Source organism: Callospermophilus lateralis, chromosome 4, assembly GCF_048772815.1.
Source record: "Callospermophilus lateralis isolate mCalLat2 chromosome 4, mCalLat2.hap1, whole genome shotgun sequence".
In the NCBI taxonomy this organism is placed as follows: Eukaryota; Metazoa; Chordata; class Mammalia; order Rodentia; family Sciuridae; genus Callospermophilus; species Callospermophilus lateralis.
In genome coordinates, this window is record NC_135308.1 from 70,801,325 (window position 1) to 70,821,637 (window position 20,313).

The following is a 20,313-nucleotide window of genomic DNA, read 5'->3' on the forward strand; positions in this document are numbered from 1 at the left end:
TGCATCTGGCAAGCAGTCAGTGGAAACTTGAAATGAGATTTCTTGTTTGGAAAAAGGCTACCTTGGGCCTTGTGCATGCTAGGCAAGATGCTACCACTGAACTACACCCCCTGCCCAAGGGCTCTGGTTTTTAAATGATGCTGACTTCATCCATGGAAGGGAGGATTTCTCAACCCTTGAACTTGTCCAGAACAGGTAGCTGCTTCATTTCCATAAAGGTATGCTGAGAAAAAGCTTAAGTGGCCCTAAATCTCCTGCCACACCCTACCCTAGAGAGGGGACCAAGCTACCTCCCTTCTACCAAGAATGGGACAGGCATTTGAGTGATTGATCACCGCATGACCCATGCTGTGCATGTGACAGAAGAGAGATCTGAGTCACTCTGCATTTGCTCTGTGACCATAGGCAAGTCATAACATCTCTGAGCCTATTTTCTCATTTGTAACTAGGATGATCCTGACCACATCTCAGGATCTAGAGCAAACCACTAAGAATCAAAAGGGACAGCAGGACCTCACAGTAAAACTCTAGTTTCCAGGTACTCCTTCTCTCCTGGAAAACCTGTCAAGCTTTGCGTTTCTGTTGCAGAGAACATCCCCAGTAAGGAAATGCCTTGCACCAGCCTGAGGCCAGGCTTGGGATATGCAAACAAAATTGTCCAAAAGGGCCCGGAAAAGAGATGGTGGCATCCACTGTTGGTAGCTTGGGCCTCGTGCATGCTAGGCAAGATGCTACCACTGAACTACACCCCCTGCCCAAGGACTCTGGTGTTTAAATGATAGCTATCTTGGGCCCCTTTGCCCCTCCACCCAGGAGCCCCGCAAGGATGCTGGAATCCCCAGAAAGGGAGACCCCAAGGTCAGCATATAGGCCAGGCATTAGCTTAGGGCACCAGCTTCACAGGTAAGCCCAGGGAATCAGGGGAAATAGACTCCTTCTTTAACTTCATTATATTTGTTTTATAATTTGTTTTAATGTTGAATAATATGGGTAATGAGGTAGGTATCATAATCTCAGAATTTGAGATACAAAATATTCCCAAGAGACAAAAGTCTGGCTTCCCCAGGATCTGGCTTCTTATGGATGATTGGGGACTTTGTTGTGTCCTCCTTCCATCCCTGATACCTTAAAAGAGCAACATGAAGTGACAAGGGGCCATTTATGACCTGGAGTAATTATTAGGAGCAGGGAGTAGGTGAGATGGCTTATTAGACATAGAGATTCCTATGGAGAGGCTGCAAATTACCAATCCCCTTAAGCATCATTTCCTTATCTGCATCATGAAAGCAATAATATAGCCCACATCTCAGATTGTTAAGAGGAATGAATAGTGGGATGTTTAATGCAAAGCTATCATACTGGGCCTGGCTCGTAGCATATGTTCAGGGCTGACTTCTGCCACTGTTGCTGGCATTAGCATTACTCCGGCTCCTCCTTCAGTGGTGTCCATCTTGTCCTAAAGGTTCACACTCACTACAGCTCCCTATTTCAGCTCTGTGGAACCACATCAAAGCCAAGGCTTTATGTCCTGTCTTCCTTTCAGAACAGGAAGTGAAGGTTTTAGCTTTCTACCTCAGAGAGCCCACTTTTGTACTTTGCTGGAAATGCCCCATAAGGAAACCCCATTGGCAGAGGCTCACCTAGTGGAACTTAACTTGAAATTTCATTCATAGTAAAAACTGAAAGAAATAAGCTTACTTCCCATCCAAACCTCTAAGAAGGGTATCCTTAGCACCACCCCTACAGTTCATTCCTCATGACTTCCAGAAGGGGATTGATTCCTTTTTTTCAGAACTTTCTTGACCACCTAGGACACCCAGGAACCAGGTCATAGAGAAGAACAGAACCAAAGTCACCATTGCTACCCTATGGACACTAGTAATAGAAAATGAGCCTAAGGTAGAAGTGGCCCAGAGACAGCCATGCGTTCTCTCAGGGGACCATCTCTTCTAGCCTCAAGAGAGGAGGAGAAAACAATCCCAAGTGGTAAGCCCCTCCCCTCTCACCTAGGCTGAGACCCTGAATCCTCAGCTATCAAGCCAGGGCAAGTAGAGGAATCCTTGTCACCAAGTTAAGGTTTAAGTCAGAGCAGTTTGCCAAAGTCAACGCATCCAGGCCCCCTTCTGTCCTGGGGGGTCCCCCTTACCACCTGGGCAATGAGGAAGCACAGTGCAGGAGAAAGTGTAGATGTGAGTCATCTACATGAACCTGGTTGAGTTTGAACCCTGACTGTTTTTGTTATGTATGGGGGTTTGTCTTTTTGTTTTGTTTTTTGAGTGAGTTGCTTAACATCCGTGATTCTGAATCAGCTATAAAATAAGGGAGATGAGAGGATGAGGCAGTGAGATATTTACATAACCATCTTGTATAATGTGTGCCACACGTGGGTCCTCACAGACCATAACTATTGCTATTATTATCAAATCACTCTTGTGCCTATTATTTACCAGCCTCTGGAGGAGTTGCTTATGAACAGGAAAACCTGCCTGTGGAACAGAGACAGCACTAGCTAGATAGCCTGCAGCTGGACCACTAGCTTCTGTGTGATTTTGTATTTTTTAATCTTTCACCAGGAATGGTGGTGCATGCCTATAATCCAGGAGGCTGAAGCAGGAGGATCCCAAGTTTGAGGCCAGCCTAAAGGGCTGAGGATATAGTTTAAGGGTAAATCTCTAGTTTAAAAAAAAAAAAAAAAAAACTTTCCAGAGTTTGGAGTTACAAGAGGTCAGAGTCCACTCTCATTCATAATAGAGCCTGGACTAGGAAATAAGGGAAGTTTTTACCAAACTTCAACACTGTCTGTTGCAAAAGCTGTGGGAGCCTCTTACACACCCCTGAGTCATCAGGACTTTTGTAGGAGAAGGGTTCCAGGACAGACCTGGGTGGAAAATGTGCATTTGCTTCTCAAATGCACGTTCCAACTTGAACTGTTTACTCTGGCCTCCTGGCTCTGAGATTTCAGTATGGAGCTGCCCAGCCAGCATCTCTCCATTTTAACCTCTCCCTTCCTTCCCACTAGTTCACCCCATATTCTCTCCCTTCGCTGCAACCATAGAGCATCTCAAACGTGGCCCCCAGGCAAACTCTGTGGCCTTCCAAGGTCAGGGAGATGGAGTCCTCCTCTCCAGATTTCAGCGTAGAATGGGAGGTCCAGCTCTGCTTCCTTGTCAGGCTGAAGCTGTGACCTCTCCTTACACAGACAAGGAAACCTGAGCTCAGGAAGATCATACCTCTCTTCCAGGACTTCATACTTCTCAACGGGGATACATAGAAAGCTATTCTCTGGGTTCTGAAGCCCCAGAGAGAGCTTTTTCCTGTCTGACCTGCTTGTTCAGTATGTAAATGAAGGCCTGAATTAGTGGTGCCACATCTGAGCATGCGTCAAAGTCGAATAGCATGTCTGACAGGTTCTAGGGGCCACACTTCTTAAGAATCAATCACTAGCTTAGAAAGGGGTTTCCTGAATTCCCTTTGAAGATAGAGATTCTAAGTGCGAGACACCAGCTTGGTGGAAGCCCAGAGTGCAGAAGTTTTCTGGAGTGGGCCGGGGATATAGCTCAGTGGTAAAACACTTGCTTAGTACGCATGAGGCCCTGAATTCTATCCTCAGCACTGCAAAAAAAAAAAAAAAAAAAAAAAGAAGAAGAAGAAGCTTTCTAGAGAAAGGACATGGTCGGCCTGCCCACCAGTTCCTGGGATGGTCATGCTCCCAAAGGGGACTTCTGTTCTCTAGGGCTGTAATCTCTGGAGCTTTTCAATTCCCCTCTAATAAAACTGAAGTCAGTCGTGTGCTCTGTGGATGGATACCTTTAAATTTTGCCATGAGCTGATAGTTTGCTTGTGTTCCCTAAGGAGAGAGCAAGCCATACCATTTCTTCTACTGATGGAAGTGAAGTTTGGTTTTGTTGCCGCTGTTTTAACGGCATGGTGATGCAGGAGAACTCCAAGACCTGCCCAAGTGTGTCCACCCTTCGGAGGCCAGCAACTCTAGCTGCATTTAAAGCTGGGGAGGAGGATAAGGAGAGGATTATAGGAGACTTCAACACTGGGATCCTGTTTGTTCTTGCTGGCTCTGCCGGGCCCAGCCTCCTGACTAGTGACTCTGCCCATCCCAGGCTTGGCATTCCATGGTGAGCCCAAGTTGCTATGGAGATGGGTGAGGCCCAGAGCCTGCAGGTCTGGGTGGCCGGACTAGTTTTTAAATGTTGAATCTTGGTGGACACAGAAGGCCTTATCTCCACCTCTGTGACTTTCTTAAAGCGTAACTGATATTTTGAAGTCCAGAAAAGGCTGGTGGGGATACCTACAGTCTTAGGTTTGGTCTGTTACTGACTTCCTGGCTGTTGCAGAAAACTATGCCTGTGGTCACTCAAGTTCAGGGTGTTCAAAACAAAAGCAAAATCCAGGACTGACAAGCATCTTACTGAAGGAGGGCATTCAAGAGAACAAGCTTTCCTGGGCATGGTGGCACACACCTATAGCCCCCGCACTTCAGGAGACTGAAGCAAGAGGATTGTGTGTTCCAGGCCAGCCTGAGTAACTAAGCAAGACCCTGTCTCAAAATCAAAATGAAAAGGGATTGTGGTGTAACTCAATGCACCCCTGGGTTCAATCCCTGATAGTGCAAGATAGATAAGAAGGAGAGAGAACTACGGGGAGGTTTCCTTTCTTGCCTAACCCAGTAAAATCCTGTCCCTCTCTCTGTGGCAACTCCCTTCTGCAGAGTTCAGTCTGAGGTCCCAGGAAATACGGAAGCCAAGCAGTTTTCTAACCTTCCCTCCGCACTTGGCTTTGGCATTCCCACCTAATCATCTGATCGTGGTGGACTTGTGGGAGGTGGTTCATGGGTGTGAAGTAGGTAAACTTATCCATCTTCCTTGACCACTCAACACTCATACAGACTCTTAAAAAACAGAAAACACAACTTTGTCCTAAGTTATCCCGCCTCTGCCCAGCCACTGTCTTAGATCGTAGGAGGACACATACCAGGCATCCATAGAATGCCTGTGAATTGTCTTTCTCAAGGTTTGTTACTATTAACATTGTCCTTATCGGGTTTTTTTCCCTACAGAATCTGACTGGCTATAGCACTTCACAGTTTTCAGAGTATGTTACACACCTGGGGACCTGGGATTGAACCCAAGAGCGCTTAACCACTTTTTATTTTTTATTTTGAGACAGGTCTCACCAAGTTGCTTAGAGCCTCACTAAGTTGCTGAGGCTGGCTTTAAACCTGCAATCCTCCTGCCTCCTCCTCCATGATTTTTTTTTTTAAATTCTCTGGAACTGGATACATTTCCTTTAACTCCCAGTGTATGTTTCACGGTAAGATTTCTGTACTTGTCCCTGAGGCAAGATTTGCAGTGACTCACTGAAAGGCTGATCTTAGCTAGGTGCCTTGTCAGCCAGGTGAACTTTCGGTGGTGAGTAAATATGGAAAGAGAAGATGATCAAGAAACTCTATGGTGGGCCTCAGTTTAGGGCAATGCTAGGTTTTCATGTCTCTGAAGCTGCCAATAAACCCCACATGACCGGGTCACCTGTGTGTTCATCTAAAATTGGAGAATCTAACTAGGTTTCTGGGAGAGGTGGAGATGCTGATGGAGTTTCAGATAACAGAGCAAAGACATGGACTTTAAAGGAACATCATTTTTCAAAAGACTTAATAAAGATTTGCCCTTAAATCTCAATTGCAACCTATGTCACATGCAGAGAGAGAAATGCTTGTCATTCACCAGATACTTCCTATGTATCCCTTATGGGTCTTTCTCAGCATTTTCTCTGGGTAAATAATTATTCCTTGTAGTTTCTGGGTCTTGTTGTAAGATATTAGAAGATGGATCCAATGAAGAACTGGGTCGAAAGAAGGCTTATCCAAAGGACAAGTGAATTTTAGAGGTCCTCTGTCACTGGAGTAATCATACATTTATAGGATAATTGTTTTCTAATGACTGTTTGATCCAAAGTGTAGATGGGGCAGGGTAAACAAAAAGAACTAGGAAGTCACCCTGACCTCCAGAGTTTGGACTCGCTCTGGTGAGATGGGAGACTAAAGATCAGACAGAGGAGGGGCGGAGCCTGAGGATGTAGGGGTGGGGGTGTTTCCAGGGATTGTCACCTGGGAGGAGACTGGGAGACCTTGGGGGAAGAGCAGGCCTAGGTGGCCAGGGTAGCCTTTCAGAAGGGAAGGACTTGTGTGAGCCGAGGTGGGAATGCCAGAGGCTGATTTAGGAAACTTTGAGCTTGCATTTGAGGAGCAGAGGAGGCAGGTTGCGAGGTTTTTGCTGCTGGGGACAGATTGGGAGAGTGGAGCTGTGAGTAGTTAGAGGAATTAGCAAAGACTTGGCAGTTAAGGGATAGTGCAGAGCCATGAGGTTGAGGAAAGAGAGTTTTTGATTCTTGTGTTTGTTCTGCTGATTCTTAGGATCAAGAAAGCTGCCCATGTGCTATTGGCAGAGACAGAATTACAGAGGCAGGAAAGAAGTGAATTAATGGAGCAGATTCTTGAAGGAGACAGGAAGTTTTGAGGGAGAGAGAAATGGGGGGTGCCCAGCTGATGCTGCTTTTTTAGACATTTATCTTTAGAATAGTGTTAGACCTACAGAAAAGTTGCAGATAGTGCAGAGAGCTCTCAGGCTCCTTTATTTCCCTTGTTGTAACAGGGTAACATCTTACATTACCAGGTTACATTTGTCACAACCAAGAGGCCAGCATTGGTTACATGACTGTTAACTAAGCTCCAGACATATTGAGATATCACAGGTATTTCCACTAATGTCCTTTATCTGTTCCAGTGTCCCACCCAAGATACCACATGACTGTCTCCTTAGACTCATCCAGTCTGTGACAGCTTGTCTCTTCTTGTGTTTCATGGCCTTGACATTTTCGTTTGTTCATTTTTTTTTTCCTCCTTTGGTACTGGTGATTGAACCCAGAGGCACTCTACCTCTGGGCTCTATCCCTAGTCCTTTTATTTTGAGACACAATCTCCCCATGTTGCTGAGACTGGCCTTGAACTTGTGATTTTCCCACCTCAGCCTCTCAAGTCACTGAAATTACAGGCATGCACCACTGCACCCGGCAGACCTTAACAGTTTTGAGAAATACCGGCCAAAGTATTTTGTAAACTGTCCTCAATTAGTTTTGTCTCGTGGCTCATCTTCTAAGAAACAAAGTTGGCATAAGTAAAGAAACAAAGAAATTTCCAATGAAATAATGGGGGAAAAAACTATCCTTTTTCTCTTTACACTGTCAAATGGAACCATTTGGGGCCAGATGGCAAAGGAGCTTTTCCCAGCAAAACCAGACTGTTTCCATTTGGCTTTTGTTGGAAACAAAAAAAGGTAACCAGGCAGACTGTAGGCAGGGCCTCAGGCTGGGAGTGATGACTGTGGACTCTCTTCCTCCATCCCACCAGCTGGTAATCAGGCATATTGCTGTCCTCTTTCTAGGCCCCACCAGAATCTGCATCAAAACTGCTCAGATCCTGTGATAACCAACAAAAGAGGCAACAGCCGTGGCCAACATGACTGCCACATGTCAGCTTATTAACCTGAGAACAAACCATCAACTTGCCTCCCAGGCCCCTATACAGGCATCCTCAGTGTCCACAGGAGATTGGTTCCAGGACCTTTCCCTTTCCCACCCGTACCCCTTCCCCAAAATCTGAGGATGCCCAAGTCCTTTCCATAAAATGGCATAGTATTTGCATATAACTTATAATGTAAATGCTGTATAAATAGTTATCACAGTATTTTGTTTAGGCAATAAGGACAAAGCCAAAAGTCTGTAGGTGTTCAAAACAGATACAACCATCACAGCTTTAACTCCATTTTCCATCTGAGGCTGGTTGAACCCACACAAGCAGAACCCGCTGACTATGTTCTTTTTATGGGGTCCCTTAATAATTGACTTGGTGCCCTTTTTAAAGGTCAAAGCTGACTGATTGTTGCTGCTTGTCCCTTCTCATTATTTCTCATATTATTGAAGTAGCTGGGGGTGAGAACTGGCTTGTAGGGAGGGGAGTCTCCTTCAATGCCCTGCCAAAAAGCGAGTTCTCCTTGGCGATGCTTTAGGGCCCCTGAGTGCAGCCTTAACAACCATGGGTTAGTCAGGTTTCATGGCCCTGCCACCCCAGTCCATTGTGACCCAACCAACTGAAGCAGTCTCTGGAATAGCATTACAGAAAATGGGGCAGCTAATGGCTTCCACAATATCACCTCAGGCCTATTAGATCAGAAATTTAATCAAAAAAGGCAACAGCTCAGTCCTCTGTGATTTTTGTGAACCACATAATCCCAGTCCTGCCCCTGGCCCTCCCTTCCTTTCCTCTTGAACCTCCCTCCCCTCTGACGGTGCTTTTAGGTAGAAGAGGTAGAGATCTATTATTGGTTTTTCCATTTCTCTTGCGCCACCTGCTTTTCCTTCCTCATTGTCCCATAGGGTTATAACTTTGACAAGCCAGCAGCATGACATTAGGTTTGGGGAAGAGTCCAAATACACGGAACTCCCAGCTTCTGCACCTGGCCTTGTCCTTGGCCAAGGTTAGATCTGAAATGCTTTCTTTTCCTTCTGGTTCCAGTTCTCCAACCCTGTGCCCTTCTTAGTATCTGTACATGTAGAACCAGATAAACAGCTGCACTTTCTTGGCTTCTATAAAGTGAAAGGGGCCTTCCCACCGCAGGTTATACTTGTGCACCCCATAGATATCTAAGCCTGGGGCCACTTCCCAAGAGACCCAGCTGCTGCCCTTGGGAAGCTTCTATGCGGAGGGCAGCTTTATGCCATCCTCTGCTGCTTAGTCCCTGAGCATGGAATTCTTTTCATTCTTTTCCTATTTTGGAATTTTCCTCACTGATAAGGGATGGGTGAGTAATTTCACTCAACAATGGGGTAAGATGACCTGGGAATAATTTCTTGGTGTGCACAAGCCTAGAGAAGAAAGGTCAGGAGCACTATTGGCCCCAGGTCCAGGCATTCTCACAACAGGACTGCTGAGGACAAAGGCCAGAGGAGGACCTGTGCCACCAGGGCCTGCCCAGACCCACCCTGTGCTCATCTGGTACCCTGTATGGGGTTGGGCCACACACTTTTGCTAGCTCAGGTGCCCCCAGCTGGGCCCCACCTCCTAGTGCTCTGACTGCCAGATAGAGGAGAATATCCAGACTGAGTCCAGAGAGGTTGAGACTCCTTCTCCATCATGAAGAGATCTTCTGCTGTCTTTGGATTAGATTGGGAGACTTTCATGACTTAAGGTCACCTTCATAACTTAATAATAAAAAGGAAAATCTGAACTGCGTCCTTAAACCCAGAACCCTCAGGTTCTTTTAACTCTAGAACTTCTACCCCTTCAAACCTGGCACCCATGAGTTTTTCTCTTCCACAGTGTCCAGCTGCAGGGCACTTGGTTTTGTGTCGTTCTTACTGATGCTTGGCATTGCCTTACTTAAGGTAGGGACCGAGAGGTGAGGGAAGATGCTGACTGGCCACAGATTGAAGGTGCCACGTCGATTGACTTTCGTGCTGAGAAGATCGTGTTGTTCCCCAAAGCCCATTCTGTGTCTCATCCTTCAGAAGGACTCGTTCTAATATAATCTCCTGTATTCTTTAGACATACTTAAAAGGCAAGGGAAAGCCACACCTTTCCATTCCTGTTTTATTGATGGGAAACCTAAAGCAATAGAACTTAAACTGAGAATCAACAGACCTGCATTGTAGGAACTCGGTGATGAGGCCAAATCAGCTTCTGCCACGGCGGGTGCTGGCAAGGTTGTGACCACTGCAGGCTGAGGTCCTGAGTGGTCCTTCCCACTGCCACCATCTCTACTTTCCCCCCAGCGTGTCCAAACTCACTGCCATTGCATGGAGAAAAGGAGAGGGGGGGAAAGAGGGGCCTGTCTATTCCACAGGCTGTCACAGCTGTCAGGACAGACAACCAAGGTCCCTGGAGAGCAGGGCTCTGACTTAAATGTGCCTCCATTTAGGTGGGCTGACTAAACAAACCTGGTCCCACTGCCAAGTTCAGCTGGCCGCGCATCACTCCCCGGGGAAGCCCTGGTACGAGCAGTGAGGGAGCTCAGCTGCCACTGGGAGCAGGAGTTTGGCAGGAGGCCACCTCCATAGCATCTGCTTCAACAGTGCCAGGCCAAGATCTGGACTCATGAGTTAAGGACTGATGTGGATAAGCAAGAGCAAACTCTTGATATGTCATTTGCTAAGTAATGTGGTCTCCCTGGGCATTTGTGAGTGCATATCTATGTAACCAACACCCAAGTAAAAAATGAGATTATTACACTTTGCACAGTGAAGCGCACCTCCCAATTTCTCAGGTGTCTGAGACAGGAGGATCTTTTGAGCCCAGGAGTTAGAGACCAACCTAGGCAACATTGTAGAGTAAATGAAAATATTGCCAGCCTTCTGGACACCCACCTACCCACCCACCATGTGCTCATCCCTGAGCATAAATCCCTCCCTCTACTAGAGAACACCACTTTCTTTATGACCGTTGCTTTCTTATTTTTCCTTTATCATTTTTATGTACAATAATTACAGTATAATTTTAACTATGGAATCATATTGTATGAATTCTTGTGGCTCTTGCTTTTGTTCATTGTGAGATTCACTCATTGAATTGCATGTAGCTGTAGCTATTAGTCTTCAGAGCTATATAGTATTTTATTGCCTATAAAGTACCCAGGCTGTTTTGCTAGTAGGTAATGGCTTATTCTCAGCTTGCTGATATTTTTGGCACATGAATTGATCACACACACTCCATGACTTCTACTACCAGGTGCACGTGAGGGGCAGAGACCAAAGGTGTCCTAAGTCTTTTACAAGTCCCCATGCTCTCTCCCAATTAAGTCTTATTAGGCTTCATCATTTTCTTAATTCAGAGACCTTTGTCCTTCAGCATTTGGGGACTGTTTTCCCTGGCAGCCAGGATTATCACCATTTTCATTATCTTGCAGCTTGCTGGAATTGCAGTCCTTGCCATTGGACTATGGCTCCGATTCGACTCTCAGACCAAGAGCATCTTCGAGCAAGAAGCTAATCATTCCAGCTTCTACACAGGTGAGGGGGGGAAACTGCGGTGCTTCTTCCAACTTTGGAGACTCCCTATGGACCCAGGAACTTGGACCTAGGAAAGACTCAGGCCAAATGAGCCAGCCCTGTCCCTTTCAAGTTGTACATTGTTTTTGTGTGGAGAGTTGTGCCCATGAATTTGCATCTAACTGATGTGGTTTCTTTTCATGCTGGCTGAGTTTGGCATTTTGACCATTCTCTGATGTGCAGTTGGCTTTGGCAAAGTTGCTACCGCTCTTGAGGGTTTGTGAACCTCCATTCACATCCCTGACAACTCTCTTCTAATTACATGTCTTCTTAGACTTCATCATTTTCTTAACTCAGAAACCTTTGTCCTTTTTATGCAGTACCAGGAGAGGATGGGTGGCTCTTCTCCCCACTATTTGGATAGGGACTCAGACTCAGAGGAAGACAGATTCTTAGGTAATATTAGGGGAGGCTTGGGGGTGTATCTTGGTGGTAGAGTATGTACCTAGCTTGGGTTTGATCCCCAGAACCATTTAATAAAAAATAGGAAAGACTCTACTCAGCTCCTTTGGACCCTGGTGCTTGGATAAATGCCATGGTGTTTGGTTTAATTTTGTTGTCATTTTCTAAATTGCTTTTCCTTTAGGGGAAGGGTGTGGGATCCTTTCTACACACAAGCTCCCTGGCATTTTTTCTAGTATCCTTCTCTCCCCCTTGTTGCGGGTCCTCTAAAGAGAAAGGAGACGGAGCCTGTCAAGTGAAACTTCCCAGTTTCTAAGTAAACTCAGACTCTGTGGTTCTACTTCATGTGGAGTTTGGGGTGGGAACCATCTTATTTTCTAACAAAAGAAGCTTCCTATTTTTAGGATGATACTGTCATGTCATGTCATCAGGCTCAAAGTGTAAGTTTGGTCACTTCCTTCCCACCCACCAAAGTTATTTTTGCAAAAGACAGAGAAAGCAGACCCATGAGGGTTATCTCCCAGGCTCTAGGAACAAGATGGCCATGGCTGGCCAGTCACACTGACCTTCCCTTGCCCATCTCCACCAGACCTGGCTGAAACCAGTTAGGCAGGGAAGGGGTCTTTAGAAACAGCGCATTTGCTTGCCTAGCCCCAGCTCTGTGGATAGTTTTCCTGCTTTTCATTGTTGTTAGCTGGGGGTTTTTTTGGGTGTGGTTCCCATTGTCAGAAAGAACTAAGGCAAAGAAAAGCCCAATGTATTTTTTTTTTTTTTAACTATACACACAGTTTTTAGGGAGCAGGTTTCCATAGTGCCCTGACTTGTTTTAGCAACAGAGCATTTTTGTGAGTCTGAGGCAGGCTTGGAATGCCACCCTGTAGAGCAGGAGGGGGTGGAAACCAGAGGGGGCACTTGCACAGAGGAGCAGGGAGTGGGGTACTAAGGGGACACCCTGCACACTCCTTGCCATGGCACACGAGGGAGCCCTGAGCAGGAACATACAGCACCTCAGGCCATTTTCCTAAGCAAAAGCCCCACAGGTTTCCCATGTGTGTCCCAGAAAAGGTCCCCCATTGTCCTGGCTGTTCCCAACCACCCCGGATTTCCTTTTGATAACTCAGAATTCTTAGGCTAGTTCCACATGTTTTTAGATGTGGGAGGAGGGTATTGGCATTTTTGAGCCCCTTCCTAGTGTGTCATTCACAGTCCTACACCTACTATTAAATTGTGACCCAGATGCATCCCCATAACTCTGCGAGGAGCAGGGAATGGGTCCCACCTCACAGATGAAGAAACCAAGGTCTGGAGAGGCTCGAATAGCTATCGAAGCTCATGGTCTTCAAAAGGCAGGAGTGAAACTCAAACCTGGGTTGCTTCTTGGATTCTCTGTATAGGTCGTGGGGGAGCTCCCCATGCAGTAATTGAAAAAAAAAAAAAACTGCACCGACTGAATGCTTCCCTTTGATGGGGACGGAATGAGGTTCTCTTGGTTCTTTGACATCACACAAATTGTGATCAGGGGAGAAGCACCCACATTCCAGTGGCCCTAGCCAGTGGGACACAGGTGGGAAAGTCACACAAGATGTGATAACCACACTCTCCTGACACCTTGCTTGACAGGAGCCAGGCTGGCCTCCAAAAGCTCCAAAGGTTCAGATCCTGCGGGTCACTACAGGAGTCCTTGGTGGCCAGTGGGCCTACCTGAAGTGACCAGGAAGGTTATTTAAAGACATAATTCCAGAGGCACAGCACTCCCTACCTGAGGTCTAGGAGCTGCTGTTGCGTTAGCTCTGCTTGCCTTCAAAACAGGTCTAGACTCCCAAGAACCAGGGCAAGTGACACTAGCATATCATCAAGCTGAGTAGCCTCTGGCTGGGTCCTGCCTTTGTGTCTGTCACTGAATACTTGGGGAAGCTGAATAATTGTTATCCATGGGCAAAGGGCCAAGGAGGCTGCTTCTCTGTGTCCCCTTCCCCACTGGGCTGAGACCAGCCTTGTGTGTGAACTCATAGCTTCCCTCCCAGCAGATGAGCTAAGAGTGCCAGCTACACCCTGGCTGCTGTCCTGACATCATGGGGTGACTGGCCCTTGCACTGTGGCATAACTGTCTGCAGGATCACCCACAGTTTCACCATGTAGCTGACTCTTAAGAAAACCCTAATGACCCAGGGTGTCTTTCCTTTCAGAGGGGCACAGTTTACAATGTAGAGAAAGAGTGCGTAACCAGGCAAAGAAGCAAGGGGGTGGGGGGGGGACACTTTCCGACAATCAGAACAGGTCATGGTAAGTCCAGAACAGCTGACAACCTTATATGGGCCTTCTCTCCAATTTGGCCCTGGGAGATTCATCCCGTCAGCAGTATCCATAATCCCAGGCTGCAAACATGTTGGGGAACTTCACTTTTTTGGTCTCAGGCCAGCGGCTCTTCTTAACTCCTTGGTGTCCTTCCAGAACCATGGCCACTGAATGAGGGAATCCAGGGGGGCTCCATCTAGAGGCCATGGAGGTCCACCCCTCCCTGGGACCATCCCCTGCTTATGGGTAGGTGCCTGATGGTTTGGGGGAACATGCAGCACTTCATTTGGTTGCTCTGTGCCTCGTTTTCCCTACCTGAAACTGGCACAGCTTGCACACAGGTGCCTCACTAACAGAGTTACTGTGCTCAACAAATTGAATTCCACTGTGCTGTGTGTTCATGAAAACAGCCATTCACAAGAGGGAGAGGAATCAAGAGCCTTGAAGGACAGAGTTAGGGTGTCTATGAACCCCCAATTGAGTTATTTAGAGATAATAACTGTTTTAAGCCAGTGGAGTCCAAAGGCTCTGGTGGAGTTGTGTTCTCCCCACAAACAGAAGTGAGAAACGCTGTTTGCCAGGTAGATTAAGGCCATGTAGGAGACTGGTGTGTGCTCTTCTAGCCTGAGCTGAACTGAGAGCCCTGAGAGGGGAAAGAATGCCCTGTTTCTTATGTAAAGGACACCTTGGCACTCATGCCATTGCCACACCAGTCTCTCTCTTTTTTTTTTTTTTTTGTCTAGGCCTATAATGTCAGCCTGAAAAAAAAGCAAAACAAACAACCCTTAAGCAATTTAACATGGTAATGCTCAAGAAAGCCCTGTGACGAACAACTTTTTCCATGAGTCAACAGAAAGCTAACATTCACTGCTTTATAAAGGGGAACACTTTGTCATTTCTCATTACCAGCCTCTGCTAACAAGCTTGGGTTCAGACTGTGAGTAGCTCTCTGAAAGGCAAGCACTGGACAGACAGTCCCTTTAAGAAGCAAGCCAAGCCCTGCCGTGGTTCCATGACTGCTTGGGAGGGGGAACTTCCCTGCTTACAGATGGGCCACCCTATAGCCTGATGACCGCTCCTAAAACCCTCAGGGACAGCTGCTGAGGGCCGCTGGTTTTCACCCCCACCCAAAAGGGGCTAATGCAAGGACCTCTGAAATCTTCAGCTGTCCGAGAAAGATTTAAAGCCAACCAAGATCCTTTATTTTCAAATCTCCCTCTGCAGAGCTGTAGAATGAATATTTAATATTAACCCAGAGAACCATTAAGAGAATGTTCTCTCTGCATGGGAAGTGCTCTTCCCTTTCATAATTTACTTCCTATTGACCCAACTGTCCCAGCTTCTGCCAGGGTCACCAGACTTCTGCGCTGGGATACGGACTTAGAGAAAACACGGCTGTGTATTCTTTCCTACTCGGCTGTGTTTTATGTGCTTGTAAATCCTTTTGATCTCTTAATACCCCCCCCCTTTATTCATCCCCTGCTCTGGAGCTTAAAGGAGTGACCTCATCCTTTGATATCTTGCCCCAGTGAAAGGAGAAGAAACTGGGGCCATCCTACTGCCTTACTCCCGGTGTCCCCATATTAGGACCAAGAGCAGAGGGAGGCTACCCTCCTCCCCAGTGCCCTGTGTTTGAGCTGCACGGCCTTCCCAAGTCCAGTCTGTGGCCCCACTACATTTGACTGCCTAGGAGGATGACTGGAAGACAAGCTGCATCTGTCCCTTTGCCCAGTCTGGGCCAGGCGTGCACTGGAACAATACCTATATTCATACAACATGGGGTTTGCCAGTGACCCCACGTGACTTGGCATCACGACAGATGTGGGGAAGAAGGGAAAGGCACAAACGCTCCCTGTGTGCATTCTGCTTGGTGCTGCCCGCAAGCCTCAGCTGCAGGCAGATTGCATGCTCTGTTGCCTGCAAAGCCTCTGCCCTGCGCAGGCTGCAGATGTGGGACAGTGAAGTCACTGTGTCACCTGCCGAGAGTTCTCATTGCGTATCCTGCTGTGTATTGTGGGAAAACATTACATCTCTCTACTTTTCAGCACCTACTTGAAGGAAGTCTCTCTGGTCTCAGTTAAAGAATAACAGGGAAAGAGCAGCGAGTATAAAGAGTCCATCACTGTGGTTGTTAATAATTGTTACCCAACACTTGTATTATTGAGATTAAAAGCAGCTAGTATTTATTGTGCCTCTGCATGTCCTCACAATAGTCCTTGAAGTACAATGCTGAGGATTGAACCCACAGCCTTGCCCAGGCCAAGCGCCCATTCTACCTCTGAGCTACACCCATTCTACCTCTGAGCTACACCCCCAACCATCCCATGTTGCAGATAGACAGCTTACACACAGATTAAGTGACTTCCCCAGGATCACAGAGCCAGCCTTCAAACCCAGGCATTCTAGATTTCAGTAAACAGGTGCTCCCAACATTGCCAGAAGCCCTCCCAAGCTGGGAGAGAATAGGCTCTGTGACTTCTCTGACTTCTTTACTGGTTTTTCTATGGGGCTTCTGGGGGAGGAGGGAGGGAGTTTGTGCACAGAGGTAGTCCCTCCAGGACAACTGTGTCTTCTCAAGAATATTACTGCAGGACGGGCCCACTGGGCATCATTGCACACTGTGGAATGAATGTGGCCAGGGCTGCTCCACTGTATTCCCCTATCCCAGGAATTTGCATTGTTCAGGGCATAGGCAAGAGTAGAAACCTCTCCATTGTCTCGGCTCTTCTCCATTGAAATTGCACTGAAATTGAAAACTTAGTAATGGTGTCACTCACCTCCCCCTTAACAGGAAGAGTCCTCTTCACTCTTAACCTAGAGCAACTGCATTGCAACTATAAGATCTCTTCAGTATGCTAAATCTTTTGAAATTTCTAGCAACCAACCTGTTTAATTAGGGAAGGAAATTAAGGTCCAGAGAGAAAGAAAAAAAAAAAAAGTGTCTTAACTGCTGCAGTTAACAGCAGCAGTGTTGGAACTAAAACAAGGGTCTTCTAACACCCACATATGTGTCCTTTGCATCCGAGCAAGGCATTTTTATGGTTGACAGCATCTGCCCTTGAGTGTCTCTAACTACACATGCCCATTGGCCACCTACCAGCAGGGGAGGGAGGTGTTCCCAAGAGGAATCAAGCAGAGTTGGCCTCCCAGAGCAGTAATGTCTGGTTATGCACAACCCTTCCTGCTGGGAGCTTGCCCTGCCAGTGTCCCGTGGGGGACTCACCCAAGTCCCAGGAGGTTAGCCCAAGCTTAGAGGGTCTGTGTCAACTAGCCTGAGAGGACTCATCTCCCTGGGAACACTGGCAGACCTGACCAGGTTGTGTCCTGAGTAGAAAGCAAGGTTCCCGTGGGTAGTCTTGTACTATATTGGAGCTAATAGACCCTTCCAAAGGCCTAGGGTAAGGTACGAGTGTAGGTGTGATAAGAGGATCCGGAAGAGTGATGGATGGGAGGAAAGAGGAGCAGAGGTAAAGAAGGCTATGTGTCAAGGAAGGGGAACTTCTCTCCCTGATGTGGGAGCAGAAAGATTGAAAGGAGGCATGGAGTCACAAAGTGTAGAAAAGGAATTGTGGGAGCTATCTGGACCTCCCAGCTAACATCTGTGTCCTCCCCTCAGGAGTTTACATTCTGATTGGAGCTGGGGCCCTCATGATGCTGGTGGGCTTCCTGGGCTGCTGTGGGGCTGTGCAAGAGTCCCAGTGCATGTTGGGACTGGTAAGTCTCCTTTCTGTGCTCCCTAGGGCCACCTCACTCCTAGCCCTTTTCCCTCCCCAAAAGCTCAGCAGGCTACAATCCACTGAACAGGTGGAATGGGGTGGGATGAAAAGGATACCCAAACAGCATGAGCTATACTGGGCCTCCCCGTGTTCCTTCCCTGGGCCCTCCCCAGCCACCTGGCCATGCTGCCATCTTGTTTGTGGCCCCCGGGCCCTCCCTGCTGGTAGGCATTGCTCCCCTGCTCTTCTGGATCCTATTTTATCACTTCTCGTAGGCAGCTAAATGCCAGGACTTTGTATTTCCCTTTCTTGAGGACCACGTTTGCTTTTTTTCCCTAAATCCACAGGTACTTTTGCTTTTTCTTGTTGTTCCTAAATCTGATACTCTTCCCCAAAATCCACAGAGTATATTCACTGCCTCTGTTTCCCCAAAGCTTTGTGGGTTTTATGAGTGAGCAGTAGTATTTTATTGCTCACTAACTCCTAACTAACACCCTATAAATACCAATTTGGGGGCGGGCTATGCCCACGCTTTCCTCTGGGAAGGGTGCCTTTTCCTGTCAGAGGTCTCACAGCTCTTCCTGTCTGGAAAATCCTTCCCTGCCCCTTCTAAGCCATTCAGTTTTGCCACCAGATGCCTGTACCCCAGACAGTTGTCATTCTAACTCATTCTAAAACACCCTTAGATTTTTCTGGCTTGTTGTTGTCTGGGATTGTTTTCACCTGGTTGTCCCCCTTTGCCTTCTAGTTCTTTGGCTTCCTCTTGGTGATATTTGCCATTGAAATAGCTGCAGCCATCTGGGGCTATTCACACAAGGATGAGGTAGGTGTTTCCCGTAAGATCTCTTGGGACTGACAATGGTGTGGATTTGAGAATTGGTAGCTGGGGGAGATGAGAAGGGAAGAAGGGTCAGCCTGGGAAACTTAAAAAGATTCTGTCTCAAAATAAAATAAAAAGGGCTGGGGATATAGGTCAGTGTAGAGCACCACTGGGATCAATCCCCAGTACTACAAGAAAAAAAATATGGCTTTCTATGGGCTGGATACCTTGCTCCTTTCTCTCATCTATAAACATGTTCAGGTGCCACCATGAGCCAAGTGCCATACCAAACACTGTGCAAGGTCCACAGATGCCCAAACTGTGGTCCCCACTTGCAGGAACTTTGCCATCTATTGAGGGAGAAAGATATGTTTGGCAAGCTTTGCAGAGTGATTTATATCCAGAAGTCCCTTGGGATTTTGGAAAGGTGGAGTGAGAAAGAGGAATCTCTACTGGCTTTAAGAAGAAGGGTGCACTGACCTAAATTTTGAATGAGAGAGAGGATTTCAGGAGAAAAGTGGATAGAGACGGGACTTTAGGCAAAAAAGGGGTTTAGGCGAAGCTGAACTTGGGCTTCCCGAGGGAGCACTGAAGAGTTTGGGGCCAGGCTAGGCCACATCAACATAGTTTTTAGGAAGAGCCAACTTGTCTTGTTCAGCAGGCAAGGGAAAGGAAGAGACACTGGAGGCAGGAACCTATTTTATTGTTTTTGTTTTTAAAAAGAACTACCCAAGCAATAAAAGGTGCAGTCCTAGAATTAGAAAAGGATAATTATGAAAGATGCTGGAAGTTAGTCTGTCAGTTGGGTGCAGGTGAGGGTCAAGGGGACAGAAGTGCATTAAGTAGGGATGCACCCAGGTGCAACAGCATGATGCTAACACACCTTCATGTTTGCTCCGATGCTAACAGCTTAACATGACTCTCCCATTTAATCCTCACAATAACCTATGAGATGTAAAGAGTGTTATCAACTTTTGCACTACATGTGCAGAAATGGGCGTACAGAAAGGTAGTCATTTTCCAAAAGTCACAACTATGTGAAAAGAAATGAAAGCCTGAGGAAGCAGCCAAGTTGGGAGTTGGATGTTTTTTTTTTTTTCCTTTTTAAAAATTTGTTAGCGGGAGGAGATTTCATTTAGTTAAGAGGTAGAATGGAAGGAACCAAGTGGAGCTAAAGGGACTGAAAATCTGTGCAAAAGAAAAGGAAAATGACAGGAATGAGTTCCTAGAAGAGGTAGAGGAGGTAAACGGTGCCACAGAAGCCCTGAGAGAGGCAGTGCTAGTGGCTTCTGTCTACTTGGTGACATTTTTCCAAGCATGGGAGTTTGTTGGTTAAAGATTAAAGAAGGTGAACAAGTAACATGTGCTTGAGAAGAAGTTCGTGAAAAAAGCCACCTCCACCACTTTAGGTGTCTGTCCATTTCAGGTGATTAAGGAACTCCAGGACTTTTACAAGGACACCTACAACAAGCTCAAGACCAAGGACGAGCCCCAGCGGGAAACGCTGAAAGCCATCCACTACGCGGTAGGTAGAGTGCAGACCTGCCGCCTTCTCCTGCCCGTCTTCAGAGGGTGCCTGCCTGCAGTGAGCTTGGTGTGCCAGCCAGCACACCTCTCCCTCTTATCACCTTTTTGATCATGTCCCTCATCACCGTTCCCGCTTTCTCTCTGCAGTTGAACTGCTGTGGTGTCGTTGGAGGTGTGGAGCAATTTATCTTGGACATCTGCCCCAAAAAGGACATTATCGAAACTATCCAAATTAAGGTAAAGTTAGAAGTAAGCCTCAGGTGTCCCTGCCCTGTCACTCTGGGCAAGTCCTTCAAGGGTAGAAGTGGCCGTCTTCTTTAGGAGGATGGGCATCCAAGTGCTTCATAAGAAGAGGGACTATAAAGGAAAGGAATAGGGAAGGAAGAGGCAAAGGCGGGGCGGGGTGGGGCGCATGAAATACACGTATATGGAAATATGTCACAG

General features: G+C 47.0%; 1 protein-coding gene across 1 annotated transcript in view; it reads left to right on the forward strand.

Moving 5' to 3' along the window:
- Nucleotides 1-20,313, forward strand: part of Cd9 (CD9 molecule) — a 31,967-nt gene that overhangs the window by 8,991 nt on the left and 2,663 nt on the right. Inside the window, exons 2-6 of the mRNA XM_076852570.1 lie at nucleotides 10,968-11,070; nucleotides 17,423-17,520; nucleotides 18,271-18,345; nucleotides 19,769-19,867; nucleotides 20,017-20,106. Of these exons, the coding sequence (XP_076708685.1) occupies nucleotides 10,968-11,070; nucleotides 17,423-17,520; nucleotides 18,271-18,345; nucleotides 19,769-19,867; nucleotides 20,017-20,106 (465 nt within the window). The remainder of the gene's footprint in view (nucleotides 1-10,967; nucleotides 11,071-17,422; nucleotides 17,521-18,270; nucleotides 18,346-19,768; nucleotides 19,868-20,016; nucleotides 20,107-20,313) is intronic.